The sequence below is a fragment of the Crocodylus siamensis genome, chromosome 4 (assembly GCF_052110815.1).
Source record: "Crocodylus siamensis isolate JL-2025a chromosome 4, ASM5211081v1, whole genome shotgun sequence".
Lineage (NCBI taxonomy): Eukaryota > Metazoa > Chordata > Crocodylia > Crocodylidae > Crocodylus > Crocodylus siamensis.
The window spans coordinates 192,467,099-192,488,209 of NC_143398.1; the positions used below are offsets into that span (position 1 = coordinate 192,467,099).

General features: G+C 38.2%; 1 protein-coding gene across 3 annotated transcripts in view; it reads right to left on the bottom strand.

The window, feature by feature from the left end:
* The window catches only part of GULP1 (GULP PTB domain containing engulfment adaptor 1), a 334,203-nt gene that overhangs the window by 20,131 nt on the left and 292,961 nt on the right, over positions 1 to 21,111 (bottom strand). Inside the window, exons 7-10 of one of the 3 annotated variants that reach the window (XM_090045269.1) lie at positions 18,231 to 18,347; positions 17,815 to 17,907; positions 6,703 to 6,897; positions 2,690 to 2,828 (exon numbers count right to left, since the gene is read on the bottom strand). In XM_090045269.1, the coding sequence (XP_089901395.1) occupies positions 2,690 to 2,828; positions 6,703 to 6,897; positions 17,815 to 17,907; positions 18,231 to 18,347 (544 nt within the window). Of the gene's footprint in view, positions 1 to 2,689; positions 2,829 to 6,672; positions 6,898 to 17,814; positions 17,908 to 18,230; positions 18,348 to 21,111 lie in introns of all 3 variants that reach the window. The other 2 variants (XM_090045268.1, XM_090045270.1) reach the window with 2 other exon arrangements.

A 21,111-nucleotide genomic window follows, 5' to 3' on the forward strand; every position in this document is an offset into this window, starting at 1 on the left:
TTGGTTTGGTATGTCCTTTACAGTTATGTATCTCCCATTCAGTTAACATAATTACTAATACAGACAAATCCTAATCTCCTTCCTTATGTTAGCGACATCGCTTATTGCAGTACTGCCAATCTTACATCTTCATAAGTTACAAGGCAGTCAGAAATCATGAAATGCCTTAAAATTATTATATTAAAAACAGTGCTCAATTTTTATTTGTCTTTTGGTATTTAAGCATTTGGACCACCATCTCAAGGTTTTTCCATATAGCCAGAAGGACTACAAACTTTACTTTTTTAGATCAATACACCATTGCAATCGACAGCTTAAATCAAATAAAACACTTGTGATAATTTTAGAAAAGTTGGCAACAGTGATTTTTAAAAGAAATACAAAATCTTTTGTAGCTGTGAAAAATTGACTTTTCAAGTCTCTTGAAGTATTTTCTTCTGGGTTAGTCAAATGAAAGATTGGGTAGATTTTTGCTCTTATTTACACCATTTTTACTCTGGTTAATGCTTAGCTTCATCATTTACTTTTAAGGTGGATCAAATTCAGGTATCAGTTCTAGTACCTGGAATCACTGCACCTGATTAGACTTCTGTTGAAATATACAGGACTCTGTCACTGACTTAGATGAGGAGAAGGTAAGTATAAGGACCACTGTGTATATGCTAGGTGAGATATGCAGTGATACCTTCTATAAAGTGTGTAGGCCAAACTTTGTAATCAGCTTTGATATATGCAACACAGGCTGGAGCCAGACAAACCTCATGAATTGCACATGAAGCAGTGCTCAGCACTATCAATTTGCAGTGCCAGAGCAAAACTTGCTACCAGGATTTCCCGGTAGCAAAGAAAAAACAAAACAAAAAAACCCTTAGAAAAAAAGCAGTGCAAACTACGCCAAAGTGGCAAGTGCTGGGACAAACGCAGAGATGGGGGGAGCTTGCTCTCCTGTCTCCATGCACTGTGGAGCTCCCCTGCGCCCCTGCCGGCTGCTCCCTGGGTGGCTGGATGTAGGGTGCCTCAAGATGGGGGAGCAGGCAGCCCTGGCCAGCTGGCTGGGGTGCAGTGTGTCTTGAGATGGGGCACTAGGCTGTCTGCTCCCCGATTTGAACCACACTGCACCCCAGCCAGCTGCTCTGGGGCTGGCTGGAGTACAGTGTGCCTCCGCATGGGGGCCCAAGTGCCTCAGCACGGGGACTCTGCAGTGAAGACCCCAGGCTGAGGCGTGTGGAGATAGGGGGGCAGCCAGTCTAAGGCTGCCTGGTTGCCCAACTCAAGGCACACTGTGCCCCAGCCAGGTGCGGAGGGGCTGGCTGGGGTGCAGGGTGCCTCAGTGTGGGGGCCCCGCAGCATCCTGGGCTGCTTGCTCCCTGGCTGACTGGGCACAGGGTGCCTCAGCGCAGGGGATGGCTAGCAGCTGCTGAGGCACCCTGCACCCCAGCCAACCCCCAGTTCTGCAGCATGTGAAGCAGCAGGATAATGTGTCCTGCTGCAAAGCACAAGGTCGGGGTGTGCACTGTGGCACAAAGTAGTGGCATATATTTGTGCCGCTACTATCTGTGCTGCTGTAAAGGCACGCCCCTGCTTGTGTGGACCCAGCCACAAAGCTCAAACTTTGCAATCAGCTTTGATACAAGCAACACAAAGACAATAAACAGGCATTAATTCCCAGGGTGGAAGGGGAAGTATTGCGACAGGAAAAGGCTCCCCGCACTTCTCCAGACTAGGGACATCCAGGGCTGAGAAATGGATGGAGACATCCCCGCCATTCCTCGCCTCTCCCATAGACTTGTCAGAGAGGGGAGGGGAACAGAGCAGCAGGGCAAAGGCCCCAATCTATTCCCCAGGCCAGCTAGCTTGGGGAAGCATGAGGAGTATTGTCCTGCTTCACTGCAGATTGCCTTTTCAGTCCTGTGGATGTTTAAACTGTGGTATGTGCTGCTCAGCTGGACAGTATAGGCAGCACTTAAAGCCTGTGAGGCTGGGAACTGGGTCAAAAATATCTCCTTGAGCCTGCATCCCACCCCCACCAGCTGCTTACAGTTGGACAGGCCTGGCTTAGTTTGTGAGATTAATCAGCACAGTATCCTAGTTTATCTAAACTGTTCTTGAGTCATATCCTGAGAGTTTAGGATCTCTCTGGATGCAGCCCTAGCCAAAAACAAGTAGAATGCATGTATTTTCACATCATAAAACACCAGAGACAAAATACACTAATTCCATACTGAGATTCCCAGCTTCTACTTTGCTTCTTCTAGATGATATGACATATCATTGCACTAATATTAGAAGAGACTTTTAATTACGAGTCAATTTCATCTCTTACATACTCTTCTCTCCTGAAAACGTTGGTTTTAAATAGACATAACAAGCATAACCAGTGGAGTGGAAATTATAACAAGTCAGAACTCTTCCTGTGTTAATTTTACTTAAAAAAAGAAGCCAAAAATAAAATTCTCAACCAAACTCCCTCAAAGTATCTTTATAATAGTTTGAACAAATAAATGAATTTATTTACAAATTAAGTTTGCAGCAACATCAAAGATTTTGGGGCAGACTGTATAAAAATGAAATGTCATCATCAAATGTGATTTACAAAAACTGTATTTGGCTTGAATGGTAGGTAATTTTTTAGATGCTTCATTAAAAACATAATGTAAGCAAAAATTAGGTGAGTTGATGTGAAACTTACTGATCTCTGCAGATCTACTGGGTACTGGAGGAGGCTGTGTGCCATTGCGAGTAGGTGTTGATGACTGAGGGGATATGGGAGAAAAGGGAACCATATCAAAGATGTCAGTGGAGGGTGATTTAGGTGTCACACTGCCTGCCTACAATAAGGACAATAAATATTAGGGTAATATTTCACATGAATAATCACAACACTGAACTTTTTAGCATGCAGATAAGAGTGACAGTATCAAAAACAATGGCATGCAAAAAAACCAGCTCCCGATACCAAGCAAATGGCATTTGCAGCCAAAAGTTTATGAGCCATGCTAAAACCCTCAAATACATAAATGACACTGCAAATTTCAGATTTCCAATATATCTGGTGTAGGCAGAAATAAAAGACATTTAGACCTGAAAAAGCTGGAGACAAATAATTTTACATCAACAAACCCCCCCCCCCCCAAAGACAGATATTCTTAAGACCCATTTAAGATAACAGGGAAACAGCAATAGGCTGTAAATTTGAATGCACAGAAACAATGCCTGAAAATAAAAGATATAATTCCAATATTTGTCTCTACTAATTCTTCCTTATTTTATATGATTATTTATTTGACAACCTAACAAAGCTGTTGTGCTCAGGGCTTGGAATGTATTTTGTGATAAGCAGTAACTTAGACATGCAACACACTGACAACACTGAATATTAAATTCCAGATAAAACTTTTTATCCTTGAATGTGGAGCAGAAAAGATTTCATTAATAAAGCCCTCAGTTTTTAGCAGATTTCAACAAATACCAAATAGCAAAATAAGTTACTGTGGTGCTCAGGCGTATTAAATAAAAATATAAATCATACAGCAGTTCTACCATCACTCCCAGAATATAGAAAACAGCACTATCAAGTCAAAACAAAATAGACAGAGAACTAGCTTAAGAATTCAAAGAAAGACAATATATATGCCTTACATGAGAAACTATTTGCCTCAGATGACAGAAAATATGATTCTGGAAACTAGAAATAATTTACTGCCAGGCCAGGGGACAAAAAAAAAAAAAGGACTAGTTCCTTATCATTTAGCAAAACAATAACAAAATTAGCTAGGTAGCTAACAGGAAGGCAGTTTTCATCACAAGTTAAACTGGCCAGATTGACTTATTTAATTTGGGATCTACGCAGCATTTCTAGTTGCCAGTCCGTAGGAGTTCCATAGGGCTGCAACCTGTTTTGATAGGTGTTTTGTTAATGGTTACTCAAGCTACTCAAACTAATCCATAAATGTTAGGGGCTGGAAGGGACCTCACAAGATCATCAGGTCCAGCCCCCCTGAGATGGAGTCACAAAGACTTTCATTCCAAAAAAAGTCTGATAAGGAGATTAGAATATGGGATCTTCTCGGAAACATAATTCTCTATGGCACCAAATAAAGTCTTTAGCCTCCTGCTCCAATGAACCATGTGATATTTTTTCAAAAGGCAAAGTTCATAGGGTGGCCCAACTGACCTCTCTCTCCTAGGAGCCACACAATATTACCCTCATGCATAAGTGGCAGAATTCTCTTATTCAGCCCCATCTTGGAAAGGGAGATAGACAGACAGCCACAGGATAATTAATCACTTTTAGGTTGGATAGGGATGGTCCTACCTTGGGCAGGGCGTTGGATTAGATTACCTATGGAGGACCCGCTGAACCTTGCTTTTCCATGATTGTGGGTTGAACACAGAAATTTAATTTATAGTAGTTCTCTTCCCCATGACATATTCCTCAGCACCTTGCTACATATGGTACTTGTAAATCAGGGTTGTCAAACATATGGCTTGTGGGCTGGATCCAGCCTGTTGAGCTGTATGATCTGGATCGACCCTATGTGCCAGCCCCAGCCCCTTAGGTTGCATGTAGCATGTGGCCTGGACCCTGCATTGTGCACCCTGCACATACCAGAGGAGCTTGGTCTGGGGCACTGCAGGCAGTGCCTTTATTGGGCTGGCTCTATAAGCTGGCTGCAGAGCCAGGCTGTGTCAGAGCCAGTGGACAGGACTGGTCTGGCAGGGTGCTGCATGCAGCATCCACCCCAGACTGATGCCATGTGCCGTATGCAGAGTGCAGCTAGACATGCTGCTGCACATGGCACAAATGGTCCAGCGCAAGGGCTGCATACTGCATCTCAGACCAAGCCCCTGAGGTGCCTACCATGCTGTCTGTGAGCCACAGGCAGCACATGGCCCGTGTCAGCCCCACAGCCTGTGTGCGCTGCAAGCCCTGTGGCTGGCACCTGCTGCGTGCAACTGTATGGGGGGTTGGTCCCGGTTCAGCCTGCAGACTGGCCCAGAGATCCTTACTTGGCCTGCAGGACCACATGAGTTTAACACCTCTGCCATAAAGTATTCTCATTCTACAATCAGCTAATCTGTTTCTTGAATACATCAAGAAACCATGGCTTTCTTGGAAGGAATACATATATTTACTACATATTTTAAAGGTTGTAGGCTGGAGGGAGTCAGACTATTTTGTTTCAGACATCTGGAATTCAAATGTTACTATTGAATTGTGGGATTTCTAGATAGTCTTAATACCTCTGATAATTTGGCTACATTTATTTAGGCGTATTGAAGTGCCTATATCAAGGGATCCATATTTGAAAATCTTGATTTTTTTTTTTAAACTATTTAAAATAAATATATCTCAGACATTATTAAACCCTGTCAAGATGAGTGCTCAACTTCTTTTATGGAACAAATAGTTTATAAGAAGTTTTATACACACATGCAGTTCTTGTTAACATCAACAGGTGTTAGTACATGAATTCAGAAATAGTTTAAGGTGCAAAGATTCAAGAGTACGCTTATGTGCAGTAGAACTCTGGTAATCTGCACAGGGGACTCCTATTAACATCATGGGAATTGCGTGTGTAATTGTGTGTATAATTTGTAATACATGGAGTGAACCTGATGTCATACCCCTTGTGCAAACAGTAATCCTTATTGTTTCATAGTAGCTGAACAGATCATCTAGCCTGACCTTATTTCATAAGGTATGGAATCAGGCCCCACATGAGTCATATATTACCATAATTTGATGTGCAGCTTACCATTGGTGTTACTGGGAAAATGCTAACTGATACTGAAGACTGACTGGTGGGTAATAATTATGAGCACTTTTTAGAGCTATGCAGAAACTAGATCAATAAGTAAATGGCATTTAAGTTTAGTCTTAAATGAGTCTTTTTGCTAAAAAACTTTTCATTCACATGTTGACGTTTGATATGCTGACGTCTTGTATTTACTGGACATTTTGACAACATTATTAAAACTATCTTAAAGTAAAATATAGTATTGGTTAATTTGAAAATAAATGTGTGCTACTGAAATCTAGATGCACATGAGAAGCATTTTAATTTAGTAACCACATGCAGAAAGCCATGATAATGTTTGCCAAATGTAGCTGAATGTTATTTGTAAATCAATAAAAGGTTGTATCAACATAGTGTTATGGTAAGTCAGTAAACATACACGTTACAGATCATTTTAGATTACAATTATCTATGGCCTCCATTTTGCACAGAGTTCATAAAAACTATTCTACAGGAAATGTAATTGCCAATTGCTCTTTCAGCTGATCAAAACTTTTACCAAATATTCTTTTTTTACTGAAAGATATTGAAACCCTTCCACATCAAACTTTTGGGGCACTTTGCCTTGAATAACATAAATATCTGTAAATAGTATCATTATTTTACCAAAAAAATGAACTCATTAAATGTAGTATATACAGAAAAATCATTAGATTAATGTAAAAATAGAGAATTAAGAGATTAGTTCAAGGATATATATGAGTGGTAGAAAGTCTGAAAAGTTCCCATATTTTAAGAGTACCAAGAAAAAAATGTAAAATATGTCTGATCTATCCTATAACCACTGTACAAAATGTATATTTTAATACAAATGATACACAACAGAGAATAAGAAAATTGTGGAGAAAAAGTTTTTGCACAGCAGGATTACACGAGGTCTTGGGATGCTGAATTCACTGACTGGCTTTGGAAGACCACTTTTGGAAGGTGGTGGTGTTAATAGCCCAGATGATAGTCTGGAGTCAGGAGAGCTCATAGGAGTGAATGTAATGGAAGAGATATCTAAACAAGGAGTTGAATCCTCATTATTACACCAGTAAAAGGTGGAGGGTCTTTGAAACATATGTTGATCATTATCAGACTTTATATGCAGCAGCTGTAAAGGAATCACAGAAAGAGAAAATATTCTAAGGAGTAGAATATGGTAATACAAGGGAATGAAAAAGTATGCATGTCGTATTTTTAGAAGTTTGTTTGTAAATTGCTAATCCATGATATAGCCTCGAGATGCAGAATTCTAAAAAATAAAATTAAAATAAAATATATGAAAAGAGAACTTTAAAATGCATTGTAATAAAAAAAATCCAGTACTGACTGGAATAAATAAGATAGATCCATTAAAAACTATTAAAATAAAAGAAAGGTAATTCATTTTCAAATGCATACGTAAGTTGTTACACCCACAAAAATCTGCATGCACCAGCCTGTCTGCAAAGCCCCATATCAGAACATGCTGAACAGTAGTTAGGCACATAATTGGGGAAGAAAATTGCTCTTGGGACTAAAGCACAAGCCATAATTTTGCCCATGTTGTCTTAATACATAGCGCCATTGACCATTTCTTCCTCCCTCAACATTAAAGAAATCATATAACAAAAAACCTAATATAATAAAATCTTGTCGCATAAACATTCTAAGTTTTTTTCAACATGTTTGATTTTGACTAGAAAGATGATTTATATGTTGTTTCTTAGCCAACAAATATAAAAACTATACAATTTTTACAATAATAGAATATATCATGTTTTTTTTGTATAACAGTAAGTACTCCACCTGTAGATTGGACTGAAATGGTTTTCATAGACAAAACAAAAGCCATCTAAAGATTACAAAGGCCCAAATTATTTTCTTTGTGCTTGCTTCAAGAGGTGCACAGGGTCAGGACACAATAAAATTGCTAAGGCTGACTGGTACATCTGAATGTTCGAAACACACACTCTCTCTTACCTCCCCTGCCCTGTCCCCGTTCTCTGAGAAGTTGTTTTTAAAATGCATCTGAATAGAGCATGTTTTCACTTATAATTCTATGTCATGCCCTAACTGTTCCAGTGTTGAGTTCAAAGCTCTGTTTCCCATGACAGAGATGATAACATTACAAATATAGCATAAGAGGAACAGGGAGCTGCACTCATTTCCCTGGGATATTAGCAATTCCTGCAGCCACTGAATACGGTCAGTTTTGGTTTTTTTAAAGGTCTTTTTGTCAGAACCTACCACTTTTGACTAGCCCTTTACATGGAAAATATTCTCAGTTCCAGAACAGAAACTCTAGTCAAAACCACAGAAATCCTGAGAGTGGAAGTAAATAGCCTAGTGGTCGTGGTAAGTACCTGGGATGTTAGACACCACTCTACATATATATTGAAATAAATTAATCACTTTGGTCAAAGCATAGGAAGTTAAGAATTGTATGCAGAAGACACAAAATATGAGGAACTAAGACAACAGTTTGGGGAATATGCCTGTGTCAAAAATGTAGTTCATTCTGTGTTGGGTGCATCATGCATAACTATGAATTGGCATTGAGGTTTTGAACCTTGATTTTGGGTGTAACCCACATGGTGTCCTTTGTTGAGAGTGTAGTGCATCTGTTGCCCAAAAAGGTTACACAAATTAGGGGTCCTGGCCAGGGAGTCTGCTTTTGGGATGGAGCCTGAGAACATATCTAGAGACAGTGCCTAAATGCTTCTCAGACATGCCTGGTTTGCAAACATACATAGTCCAATACATCAGACTGGTGGCCAGGTCTGGTTGTCTCGTTGAGAAGACAGCCATGTTGTAATCCCCAGATTTCCTTCTCAAAAGAAATCTTAATCTACATCACTGAATGGTGAGGTGGCTGTGGATGTCACTGGAAGGTTTCTGATGCTTTCTGCTCTCACTCATGTTTTACTTCTGCCTTGGGCTGCCAAGTACACCAGAGAAGGAGAACTAACATTATTTTAAAGCTACAGATCTAGCATAGTCCCCTTTAATCTGTTTCATCAGGCCTTTGTTTTGCCTCTCCTGCCCATTCATTCAATGGTCTCAATATATTTAACCAACCAAAATCCTACCAAAATGTAAACACTGCTTTGATTTCTTACAGAACATAGTTTACCCTTGAAGCTACACTACATCCTTTTGGTCCCCAGTATTGAAAAAGACTCATTTTTAGTGATAAAATTTTTTCCCATCTTGCTGATAAAATTTTTATAATTTTTCTCACTTTACTTTCCAAATTGGCCATGTAGTTGAGAAGCATGCAAGACTAAGGTTGTGTCTGTAATATTTTTTAGTTTAATGTACTTAGGTAACAAAAAAGTTGTGTACCTCAGTTTCCCTTGACTGGCTTGTACACTGGGAAATAATGGGTACAGAGGAGAAATGGGCCATCAAGAAAATCATTTTGCACAGGACACATGCTGGAGCCCCACTGAATTTCAGAAATAGCAAATGGAGACATCCTGTTCTGGGTACCTGGCAAGGCCAAAGAGTTTGGCTTGTACAGGAGACTGTCAATGACCAGGAGGGACAGAAACAGGAAAAGGTACGTAACAGACTGAAAAGAGAAGAGCTGGGTCTGATATGCTGCCTGGGAGCTGACATAGGCACTGTGTAGTCTGAGGATTCTGCCTGCTTATTGCTATTGACTAAATTACATTTTCATTTGTTGTAAATAAATAACACTCCCCGCCCCAGCTTCACTGAATGTGACTTTGGGTGCATTTTGTCCCTGTGAACAGGTAAGTCAGGAACCAAAAGGCTGAATCATGGAGTTGAAGGAGCCAGGGGCTCATTTATACCAGAAGTGACACTTTAAATCTTTTCAAGATGCGAATAAAAGGAATCATGATCTAGCAACTAAAGAGAAAGATGAAATTCCATACTACAATAGGTCTCCTTCTGCCTGTATGTGGAAGATGATGACTCCAAGTATGATGCTCAAGGCCCTTATATTGAATTGCTTTATGGTGGATATATGACACAATAGATTTTTATACTATTGTTGTTTCAGAAGTGTTAATTTATAAACATGCAAACGGCCACAGCAGAGTATCAACTACAATCTGTAGGATGTATATTTACAGATTTATAAATTTACATGTGTAAAATTGTATGAATTGATTCATCAGAAAACATAGCTTTTATTTAGACTATTTCTGGTATAGGTAACAGGCTTCAGTGAAACAAGTCAAACGAGATAAATAAGCTTTATAAAAATGGAAGGTAGACATAAGTTACCTCTATGTGAGATGCTCGCTGCACAGTTGTTACTGTGCAGTCATATAGTACTTGCATACACAAGGACTAAATGACTCTGCAGTAACTAATGTCCCCAAACGGTTTTTTGGTGATGCTGACTGTGCAGTAGCTTGTTACTACTGTGCAGTAGTTGTCTCATGTAGATGTAGCCATTTAGTTAGGAATGCACTGATAAAAGACTTTCAAGATTTGTTATCACTACAAATGCTCCTCTAGTTGAATAAAACATTTGCTAAACTGCATGCAAATTATGTTATATAAAAATGGCAAAGGATTGCCAAACAATTAAAAACACCTATTCTTGAAACAGTTTTCCCTATTTGGCAAACTGAATTCTATTGACAATCTACTCAAAATGATGTGCTTAACTGCTTGAAAGTGTTCACTTCTCAAAACACACAGGGAGCTCTGTCTTCTGTCTTCCTTGAAAGGCCCACTTGAAAGTCCTCAGCAGTCACTGCTGTAATAGGATGACATGTGACTGGGAAGTAGCTAAGAGAAACTTTGTCAATCAAAATCTAAGGAAGATAATCCCTGATATTACCCTTTGGTTCTCCAGAGAAGGCAGAGAAATCAAGGGCTTTTCTCTTGGCTAGAACACTGGAGCTATACAGGTATAAGGTAAGTGTGCATCACTGTTGAGCTTGAGGAGAGAAAGTGCTTCCTAAGGATCTGAAGACAATTCTGGAACTAGCCAATGAACTCAATAATGAGCAGAAACCCTGCAAATGCCTATGCTGTATCAAAAAAGCACATTTGTTTAGTGTCTCGGAAACTTTTTTCAAGTTCCCTTGATTCTTTCTTTCGTTTTTCTTCTGTTGCTTTACCCAACTCTGTTAATTTTTCCATTCACAGGGGTCCTGCCCCATCCCATTTACTCCCACTGTCTACTTTTTAACTCTGATTATGCATAACTGGTGCTGCTTGAATTTTTTGAAAGGATGACCCCAGAAAAACTAGAAAGTCAGTCTTGCTTGTAGATCAAATTATGATTGGCTGGTTCAGTTAGATGTTCCTTAATGAGTCAAACAAGACTAACTTTGTAACTTTCTCTTTAGGTTGACTGAACTGTCTTTGAATAACTATAATTTTAACTAAATGAATACCTCCAGGAAAGGTGTAGAGACTTTTTTTGGACTGATCCCAAGGTAGAATTAGTGGTAAAAAGTACTCACTAACATTTTAAACATGAAGAGAGACTTATTAAAAGTAGAGAGATGCACACAGAGATCCACTGACATTTGGCAAGTGTGTATGAAAATCCTTTAAGGGCACCATCCAAACTCTTATTGTGATACAGAGTTGAGCAGTAGAACCATGTGAAAGCAATAAAATGAAAATCAGATTGTCCTCATATAATCGAGACCAAATGAAAGAAAGACCATTGATTAATGTTTTGCCAAACCACTAAAACACAGAGGAAAAATAAATAGCCCACATACAAAAGTAATGGAAACTTCAGCAGTTCATCCAAGTGACTGACTGCATGCAAAAGTACAAAACACCCTGTGCCAAAATTTCTAATGCCACACACAAGTTCCATTCCCCACTAAATGACACTCACATAGTCTATTCCCCCCTAAAGAAACCACAACTTTCTAAGTAGATTATACTATTTGTAATGTCTCTCACAGACTTATTTAGAAAGTGGTAAGAAATTGTTAGTTTATATTAAACACAATTTCTTTGCTGACAGTTGTATATTAGGATGACTAACTTATAAAGGTATTAACACAATTGTCAGCTTTGAAAGAGATCAATCTACAATGAAAAAATACCATGAGGCAAGATTTCTGTGCATTCTTCTTGAGTTCTACATTGCATTTGAAAGCTTACTTAAGTTTATCCCAACCATGAATTCAGTCCAATAAAAGTTCACCCACAAAAATCCTTTCCTCTCATGTATTTCTTGGACCAATACAGCTAGAATATCACTCTAACACTTCCATTAGAGATTTTCTAAAATAATTGAATGAATGTAAATAAAAATACTAAAAGTAATTACAGTATCCTTAAAGGATAAAACATGCATGCATAAGTTATACAATTTGATAATTAAGTTTTAAATAAATATTATATTACAGCATTTGATTGTGTACACTATATTCCTTCTTTGATTTCCATATTTGTTCTCATTCCTTTTAATGCCTTCTTTTATAGCTGAAAGTACAGACATTTTAGTTTACCCTAATCAATTCAAATATACTTCATGATCTGGTGGTCAATGTCCCCTGTGGTGAGGAAGGGAGTACAGTGGAGCTGGGGCGTGTGGGATGGGGTGGGCAGTGGTGCTGGGAGGGGGACTTTGGGGGGAGCTATGAAAAAATTTGGGGGGTCTGCAGCCCCCCCCCCCCCCGTAGCTCTCTCCCAGTGCTGCCGCCACCCACCCTGAGTGCAGCCCAGCCCAGCCTCTGCTCAGAAGAGCTCGGTGCCACTCTAGCCCCAGCTCACAGCTGCAGCCCACCTCACCCTATGCAGATCTGGTTCTCCTGTGATGTGTGCAGTGGCAAGAGATTCCCCTCTGCCCTGCACCCCCAGGATGAACCACAGCTCTGTCCTGCACTGCACCCTGTCCTGGCTGGGCAGCACTTGCCCTAGCCCCTGTTCTAGCCCCACTCCCTCCCTCATTGTGGAAGGCCTTGAACAAAGTGACATGTTAGATAAATGACTTTATTATGTGATATATTAAGGGTTGTCACTGTGCATGTCAGATTTTACTGTTTAGCTAGCTTATTCAGCAGAGATGTTCATACTTCAGGTAATTCCCTGGAAGGACTATCATTGTTCAAGTTACTGGGACTTTTAAGAAACAACTCACCTACATCAACCACATTTTTAAACAAGTCTGTGATAGTATTAAGATAAAGCATTTAAAACATACTTTATTGTCCTGCCTTTTCTTGGCTTTTCCATATTGTTACTTAAAATCTTTAGGGAAAACTCATTTCTCAATTTTTACCATCAGTGCTTACTATTTAAGTAGCATTCTGAATTACGTTTGAAATAAATGCAGCTTGTGTTAAAGTAAAATTTGATTTACATACGTCATTACACAAATGTAGGGGGAACTAAGTGATATTTGGTTGAATTTAATAAAGCAGGTCAAACCAGATAATTCAATGAGTCCAGCTGGGTCTTCAGAATCTGTGGGTTTCTCTGGACAATTACTCTACTGTGTACTCTGGTTTCAAGGCCCTGAATAAAAGAAATTACTCGTAGTAATAGTTTGCAGGGTCTGTGATACCAGTTGTATTTCTCAGGGTCCTTAGCTTGTTAATTTTTGTAATTTTCAACTGCCAGACACCCATGAATTAACAGATAACAATGTTTAGTTTTAAAATTTTCCATACAGAATGCCACATGACATTGTCCAAGAGTTGAACGTAAATAGGCACACATCTGCTTTCCCTCAGAGGTAGAACTCTTGTAAAAAATTCAGTTATATGTATCAACACATTTTTCCCTTTGTAAATAAATATTTGTTTAGCATAGTACAATCAGTTATCATTATATTTCTAAATATATTGTAACCCTTTGTATTATATAAAGGTTGCATCTTATAATTACCTTTAGTATGGACATAAGGTAAGAATTTCTGCATATATCAAGGACAATACTTAGTATAATTTAAAATACTACTTTATGTTATTAAATTAAACCTCTACCATAATTTTAGAGAACCCATGCCTACACCTGTCTTCTCTTTTAGAGGAAGCCTTTGATACAGTAAAAATACATTGTATTATCTGGATACCCAAAGAGAAAATCTTTTCTTATCATTGCAACATTGATCAGTATTTAAACCATTTGTGGAAAAGCACATAGTGCTTCATTTTTCGTTGTAATAAGCCATTTCCCTGTTTTTCAAAGGTGTGTTTTATGAGACTGCACTTTCAGCGTTCATTAGAATCAGAAGTCGCACACAATTGTATTTATTTACATAATATTTGAATTCAATCTGTGAATCTCAGCAACAATATTCAGTTCTCCTTGAATAGCTAGAAAGTAGGACATTGAAGACATGATTCATCATGAAAAACTGAAAGACTATTGAAAGAAGAGTGATCTAATGTCAGTCACTACAGAATACCATGCTTGACAATACACAGAGAAAGGCAGATGAATGCTATACAAATGGCTCTGTATTCATTTCCTCAACACTAAAATTTTCCAACAAACACAGATTATAATATTATTTCCACTGTGTACCATCTTACCTCACAAATATTTTCAATCAAGTTAATAGGATTATCAGATATGATGCAATTACGTGAATCAACATCTAGCATAGACACTTTAATATATCTCAGGCTGTTCCTGAGAACCACATATGTGTGTCTATACAGTCTCACCTCTCTCAGATACTTATAAACAAAGAGGCTATTTTAAATCATCCTTAGAAATAGAGAATATGTTATTATCATGATGTGATATCAATATGTTAATTAGCTTTTCCCCAAGGAAAAAAGAGAAATATTTATTGGGCACTCCTGTAGTTTCTGCATTGTAAATGACAATTCTGTTGTAGGAAAGCTTATTTGCACTTGATGCATTGCCTAGTCCTTTCTGATTCCATTGCATTGCAATGACTTTCAGCCACCAAGGATATTTTTCTGGGTATAGAGGGGGCTAGAAACAGTCAACTTTTTGATGCAAAAAGGCCAAAAATAATTTTTTTGAAAGTCAAGTATGTGAATATAGTTTACTAACAGCCAGCTGCCTATGGCAGGAAAGAATAAGTAGCCTGAATGATATCATTCCAGCCAGACAGTTTCTTTTGATATGAAGGCACATTTCATATTATTTATTTCTAATAGTGAAATCAAACTTTTCACAAAAAACCCCCATTTTTAGACATTCAAGTCAAGATAATATGCATCCAAGAATTTGAAAGGAAATGTCAAGGAACTCTCTGTATAAATACTGTTGATTGCTAATAAGTTGCAAAGAACTGGGAAAGCTTTACGAAACAATTATGTGCAAAATAACACAACAGCTGATAGAAGTATTTATTGATAAAGAACAGCCATAGCCATAGTCACTCTTTCTCTTAATGGTTTCACTGCAAATATGTTTAATCATAAGTGATTTCCATACTAAGCATGAAAATTAGTTTTATTGGGAAAGCAGCAATTGTCACACAAACATAATGTCTTCACATGGACTTAGACACTTTCCTTATATCTGTAATGAATAATTTTACCCTTCACAATGGACAACTCTGAGGAAGTCATTATGGTCTATGCTGTGAATTTATTTGACGATTGGTACCCAAATCAGGTAAAGCCTGTTTGTGTTACTGATTCTAACAGAGTTGATGCTGTTCAGCATTTTGTAATAGCTCTGAATGTGTTTCCCATTACCAATATATGTTTAACAAATGAAGTATACAAATCTCTGATGGTCCACTGTATTTTATAATTTTCTTTTCTTCATCCATATGTATTTCACAAACTTACCTGCTCATAATATTATGAAGTTAATACAAACTACACTTGTGTTACCAAAAATCTTCAGATGGATTTTGCTTATAGACTTGCATCTCTTAATGTCCACATATATAATCCAAAAAATTGGCCTATTCAAATTCAGTTCAAAATAGCTGTACTTGAGGACCACTTAGGGTATGGTGTGAAAGATACAGTTGTTGATAGGGTGGCCCTAAACCTGGGTTTGAATTAAGAGGTTTGTTTTTTTAGCTGCTCCTATATTGTTTTTGAGTGAATGAGATACACTGTTATTTTACTTGATTATTTACGAAGTCTAGCTGGAAGAACTAAATTAATATATTAACATTTCGACTAAGTAGTTGGTCTCGCTGCAATTCAAAATATTATAAGGAAGCTCAACAGTTTTGCATGGGATTTCATTCTCAATATTAAACTTAAATAAATAATACATATTTACATTTGAAACTCAATATACTGGAGGCAATCTTTCAAAAATACAATAGCTAGTAATTAAATGGGAATCGCATTGTAATTGTGATATACAATGCCTGTGCTCATTATTTGTGCCAGAAAATAACTAGAAGAAAATGGACTTTAAATATATAACAATATCCTTAAGAATAAATAAAGAATAGGTTCTCTCATAGATATTCTACCGTGTTAAATTCAATTCTCAGAACAATATGCCAGAAGTCAAATTTAAACAAAACACATATCACATTATCATACCCAAGAAGAGAATTTAGCTACTAAAGTACTGCAATTTACAATATTGCCCCAGTCTAAAATTTGGACCCCAATGTGCAAAACATAGTGACAATTTATTCCTGCCCTAAAGAGCTATACAGGTATTCCTTTCTTTCTTTCTTCACTTTATTATTCTTATGTTCCTGTTACGTTTTGCTACATAAAACTTCCAATTCCTTTACGAAAGCTACTTGAAGAACAATTTATCTATCGCAGTGTTACTATAAAATCTTATGAGACTGATTGAATGCTTTTGTTAAAAATAAAAATTTAGTTTCTGATGCCTGAGGTTAGTAGTGTTGCTTGACTATATAATAAGTAAAAAGACAAACATAATTTGCAGGTTGGTGTGATTAGAATAAATCTTTTTGAAAAGGAAGATATTTATAATTACAATTTACTACTGTATCCACCTACTACAATAAAACTCAGTGATCATAGTACTTTTTATTGAGACTTCATTGTAGTGGTAATGGCAATATTGATAAGTCACTGTTGCCAGTATAAAGGTATTTTGGTTGTCTTCACAGATCAAAATCTTAATATATTCTTAAGACTTGAAATGGGTATAATAAAATTCCAGCAAGAAAGAAAAGATAAAAAAAGTAAACAAGATTAATGCTAGGTTGCACAGGTGTCAATTTAAACAGAGTGCATTGATTTAAAATGTTTGGATGATTCTGCCATTCCAAATAACTCAAATGAAAATAAAACTGGCATATTATTATTCTAGTTTTGATATTTTGAAAAAAAAGAGCTTAAAATGGTAAAATCCTACTTACGTAGGGCCAGGATATCACCTTTTATCATAAGTATTTGTAATGCATACGTTAGGAAGATTTTTACAGCTACTTTTAATTTGTATGTAATAAATCATAACAGCTTTGGGGCCATGAGGGTCAGTATATGTACTTTTGATAGTTAAAACTTAGTATTTAATTTAGTCTGTATATCTGTCATGTAAACACTGTATCATCATCAGCATTTAACGATACTGAAGAATATAAAACATTTTTATGGGTAAGGAATTTCACTTTACTTAATCATATCTAGCATACCAAACATATCTACTTATTTACATGAAGGACTCTAATGGCTCCCCAGCTTGATGATTCTATTAGGAAAAATGAGAATAAAAACTGTTAGAATAAGAAGTTACATACAAACCAATATTATAAGTAACTATATCTTCATAACACAAAGAAAGAAAGAAAAAAATTGAGTTATAAAGCTCTGTGTTGCTACTCCCAATCACATCTTTTAGAAGCAGAATATAGATCTTCATCCTTAGTTGGTCTGCAAGACTTCTGCTTAGGGTCCTAAGAAAAGTAAGTACTGTGTTCATACATACACTGACACAAGAAAAGGGATAACAAACATTTACACTCTTTTTTTGCTTTTTTTCTTTTTTGTTTGCTTGTCACAAATCGTACTGTGACTTAAATGTAGAATCATTACATGTTGATTATAATAATAAAAATAGGGTGGATACTAAAGTTATTGCCCAGATTATAACAATTTTGTATTACACCCATGTCAGTTGTAGAAAACAGTTATGTCCATGTACTTACTGGAGATGTATGCACTTGATTTATTCTTAATTGATTCTCCAAATCTTGTACCTTATTTTTCAATTCTATATTTTCTGTTTCTAGTTCTTGAATCTAGAAAATAAACAATTATTGTAATAGCTAGTGAAGGATTTATCCTCTGACAGCCAATCTAAACTACAAAATATGAGTAAGAGATTTATATATTTCAGTTAAATAAATGACCAAAAAGTTCATTATGGTGTTTAAAAATTGATCTGAAAGCCTTAGTTTATTTTTCATTATAACACACATTTTAAGTACTTATGTGGTTACAGGATGACACACTGTTTCTTCACAGGATCTTAGTTTTAGTTTGAGTTTCTTACTAACAGTCTTTGGTGTAGTATTACAATATAAGCTTTTATACAAAAAGAGAGAGCGAGAGAATAACTTACTCTTTTCTGTAACCCTGCAATCTGTTTTCTTGTTTCAACATCTTTTCCACCAGATTCCAGAAATTTCCTGTAAGCCAGGTCAAATGCTTGACCAATTGTTAAAGTTATTTCTTCAGCCTTTAGACAGAATAAAATATTAAATTATCACATTAAGAATATTCTATATATCTTTCATTTAAAAGGATCACAAAGGATTCTACATATTGTATAGTGGACACAGGGATTACTTCACCCACCATTCAAATAGAAGTCAACTCTGAAAAGAAGCATGGCAGCCATTTTGCAGGAGAAAACATATGTAATATTTCCAAAGAAGGTAATTGAAGAATAATTTATGCAAGTACATAGGGGAGACTACAGTAGGCAGAATGTAATTACCGAGTTTCCAATGTAAATCATACTACTTTTAAGTTTTTAAGCAGCATGTATGGATTTGGCATCCTGCATTTCTATAACATTAAAGTCCTCAACTGACTGTTGGCTAATTCTTTCTCTAATTAAATGAATAATTTTAACATTATGGAATGATCAGTTATTTTACATCGCTTACGCAATTAGGTTTCAAAAGCTGTTTCATATAAAATAATTTAGGCCCTCAATTGGCATATAACAGAACTTTAGGCCCTCAATTGGCCTTCGTAACAGTATGCCTATGTCTAAATACTGTAGGTCACAAATGTCAGATCAAAAAAATCAGTGCATGTATTTTCATATAGGCAAATAAAGTGATACTTTAGTTTCTCTTTCAAGTTTGAGAACTAAATACACGATTTTATTTCCATCCTAATTAAAAATAGTTTTACTTAGGATAACTATTGTCAAAGAAATCATGCAATCCAATATATTCTTTAAATATTTAAAGCTGTGATTCTCAACCAGGTCCTTTTAAAGATGACATGTGGGGGCTGTATAATATTAACACTGTTAGGTGTGGAAACACCTACACATGATTCACAAGATAAATTCATAGTGAACAAAACATTCTGACCTGTTATGGTCTTATCTGAATTCTTTTTAAATGGAAGAGAGAGTTCTTGTTGTTTATTTTTTGGTGGTCAAGAAACAAGTGAAAGCTAAAAGCTGGCATTTTTCAAGAGATGACATGGGTCTAATGATGGGTCCTTTGTCTCTAAAAAGGTTGAGAACCTAAGCTTTAGGAAATGTGGTGAATTATATTGGTCACTAGGGCTGTGCGAAGCTTCAGTAGCCAATTTGATTCAGAGGAGATTCGGCTTCATTCGGTGGACAAATCTCCGAATCTGAATTGAATCAGGAGACCCATTAAAGGGTCCAAATCAAATCTGAAGCCTCTGAATCGATTTGGAAAAGATTCAGAGGGATTCAGGGATTTAGACTGGCAGGGGAGAAGCAGGAACAGCCAGGTGACTGCAGGTTCTCCCATGGCTCCTCTGGCTGTGGCCCCCTCTCCTCAGGCAGGGCGAGCCACAGGAGAAGCTCCCATGGCTGTCCTGCCTGGCCCTTAAAAATAGAAAAAAAACCCAGCCCTGCACTGCACGGGGGCAAGGGGGGGGAAGGGCTCTACCATGAGCCCTCAGAGGCCCTGTTCACCACTGCCAGAGCCAGTGAGTTGTTGTTTGTTTTTTTAATTTGCTGGGATGCTGGGGCAGGGCAGGGCAGCCATCAGGGCGGGGCTGGGCAGGGGGGGTGATTGGGGAGCAGGGGTTGTGTGGAGGGACTCTGTCAGGAAGCCTCAGAGCCCCCACAGCAGCTGAGGACTTGTGGCAGAGCCCCCCACGCAGTGTGGGCCAGTAGGAGGCAGCAGAGATGACCCCCTGCTTGGCACCCATGTGGGAGCCCTCCAATGGCATGGTGCAGTACGGCTTGGCAGGGTGCTGCACACTGTCTGGGAGCTGGGCCCACCCGGGCTGAGTGCTGCCGGGCTCCAGGTGACACATGGAGCCGCCCCAGCTCAGAGACAGCGTGCAGCACCTTGCCAAGCTGCACTGCACCCACACCATGGGGCAGCTGCTGCATGGGTGGCAAGTGGGAAGGATGATTCCTACTGATCCCCACTGCGTGGGGGGGGCTCTTCCATGAGTGCCTAGAGGCCCTGATCACTGCTGCCAGAGCTGGTGAGTGAGAGGCTTTTTTTTTTTTTTGAAATAGCCAAGAGGCTGGGGCCAGGCTGGGCAGCCATTGGGGTTTGGGCTGGGTGGGGCTGCATGGGGGGGCTCTGCCAGGAGAACCCAGAACCCCCTGCTGCAGCCAGTGAATGCATGGCTTTTGCTTTTTTTTTTTTTTTTTTTGCTGGGATGCTGGGGTTGGGTGGGGGATGGGGCTGGGCAGGGCAGCCACGGGGGCTTCTCCTGCAGCTTCCCCCACCCGGAGAGAGGCAGGCACAGCCAGAGGAGCCGCAGGGGAACCTGCGGCTGCCCAGCTGTGCCTGCCTCTTGCTGGCCCATCTAAATCTCTGAATCAGCACTGAATCTCCAATTCAAATTCAGCCGAATTGAATGGGGACTGTGATTTGAATCAACAGATCAAATCACTGTCCTCCGAATCAGCTAAATCTGTATCCAAATTGAATACTTCCCTATTTGCACAGGCCTACTGGTCACTACTAAACAATCAGCATTTGCATATAAGTATTCCCCTTGTATTTGTTTCCTCAGCTCAGCAGCTGTACTACAAAAATGGTATAAAAATTAGTTAAGTTTGGCTCAAGCCAATTTGATCTTTTATTTTTCTTGATGACCTAAAAACTGAATAATTTCACTTCTTGATAAACAAAACACACTCAATTAAATCCCCCAAGGGTTTTGTTTTGGTCACTTAGAAGTAGAGCAAAGGAAGTTATGGGCTAGATTCAGAGAACTGTTAGGGGAGGAACTGATGCAAAAGTCTAGTGGTTAGGGCATTT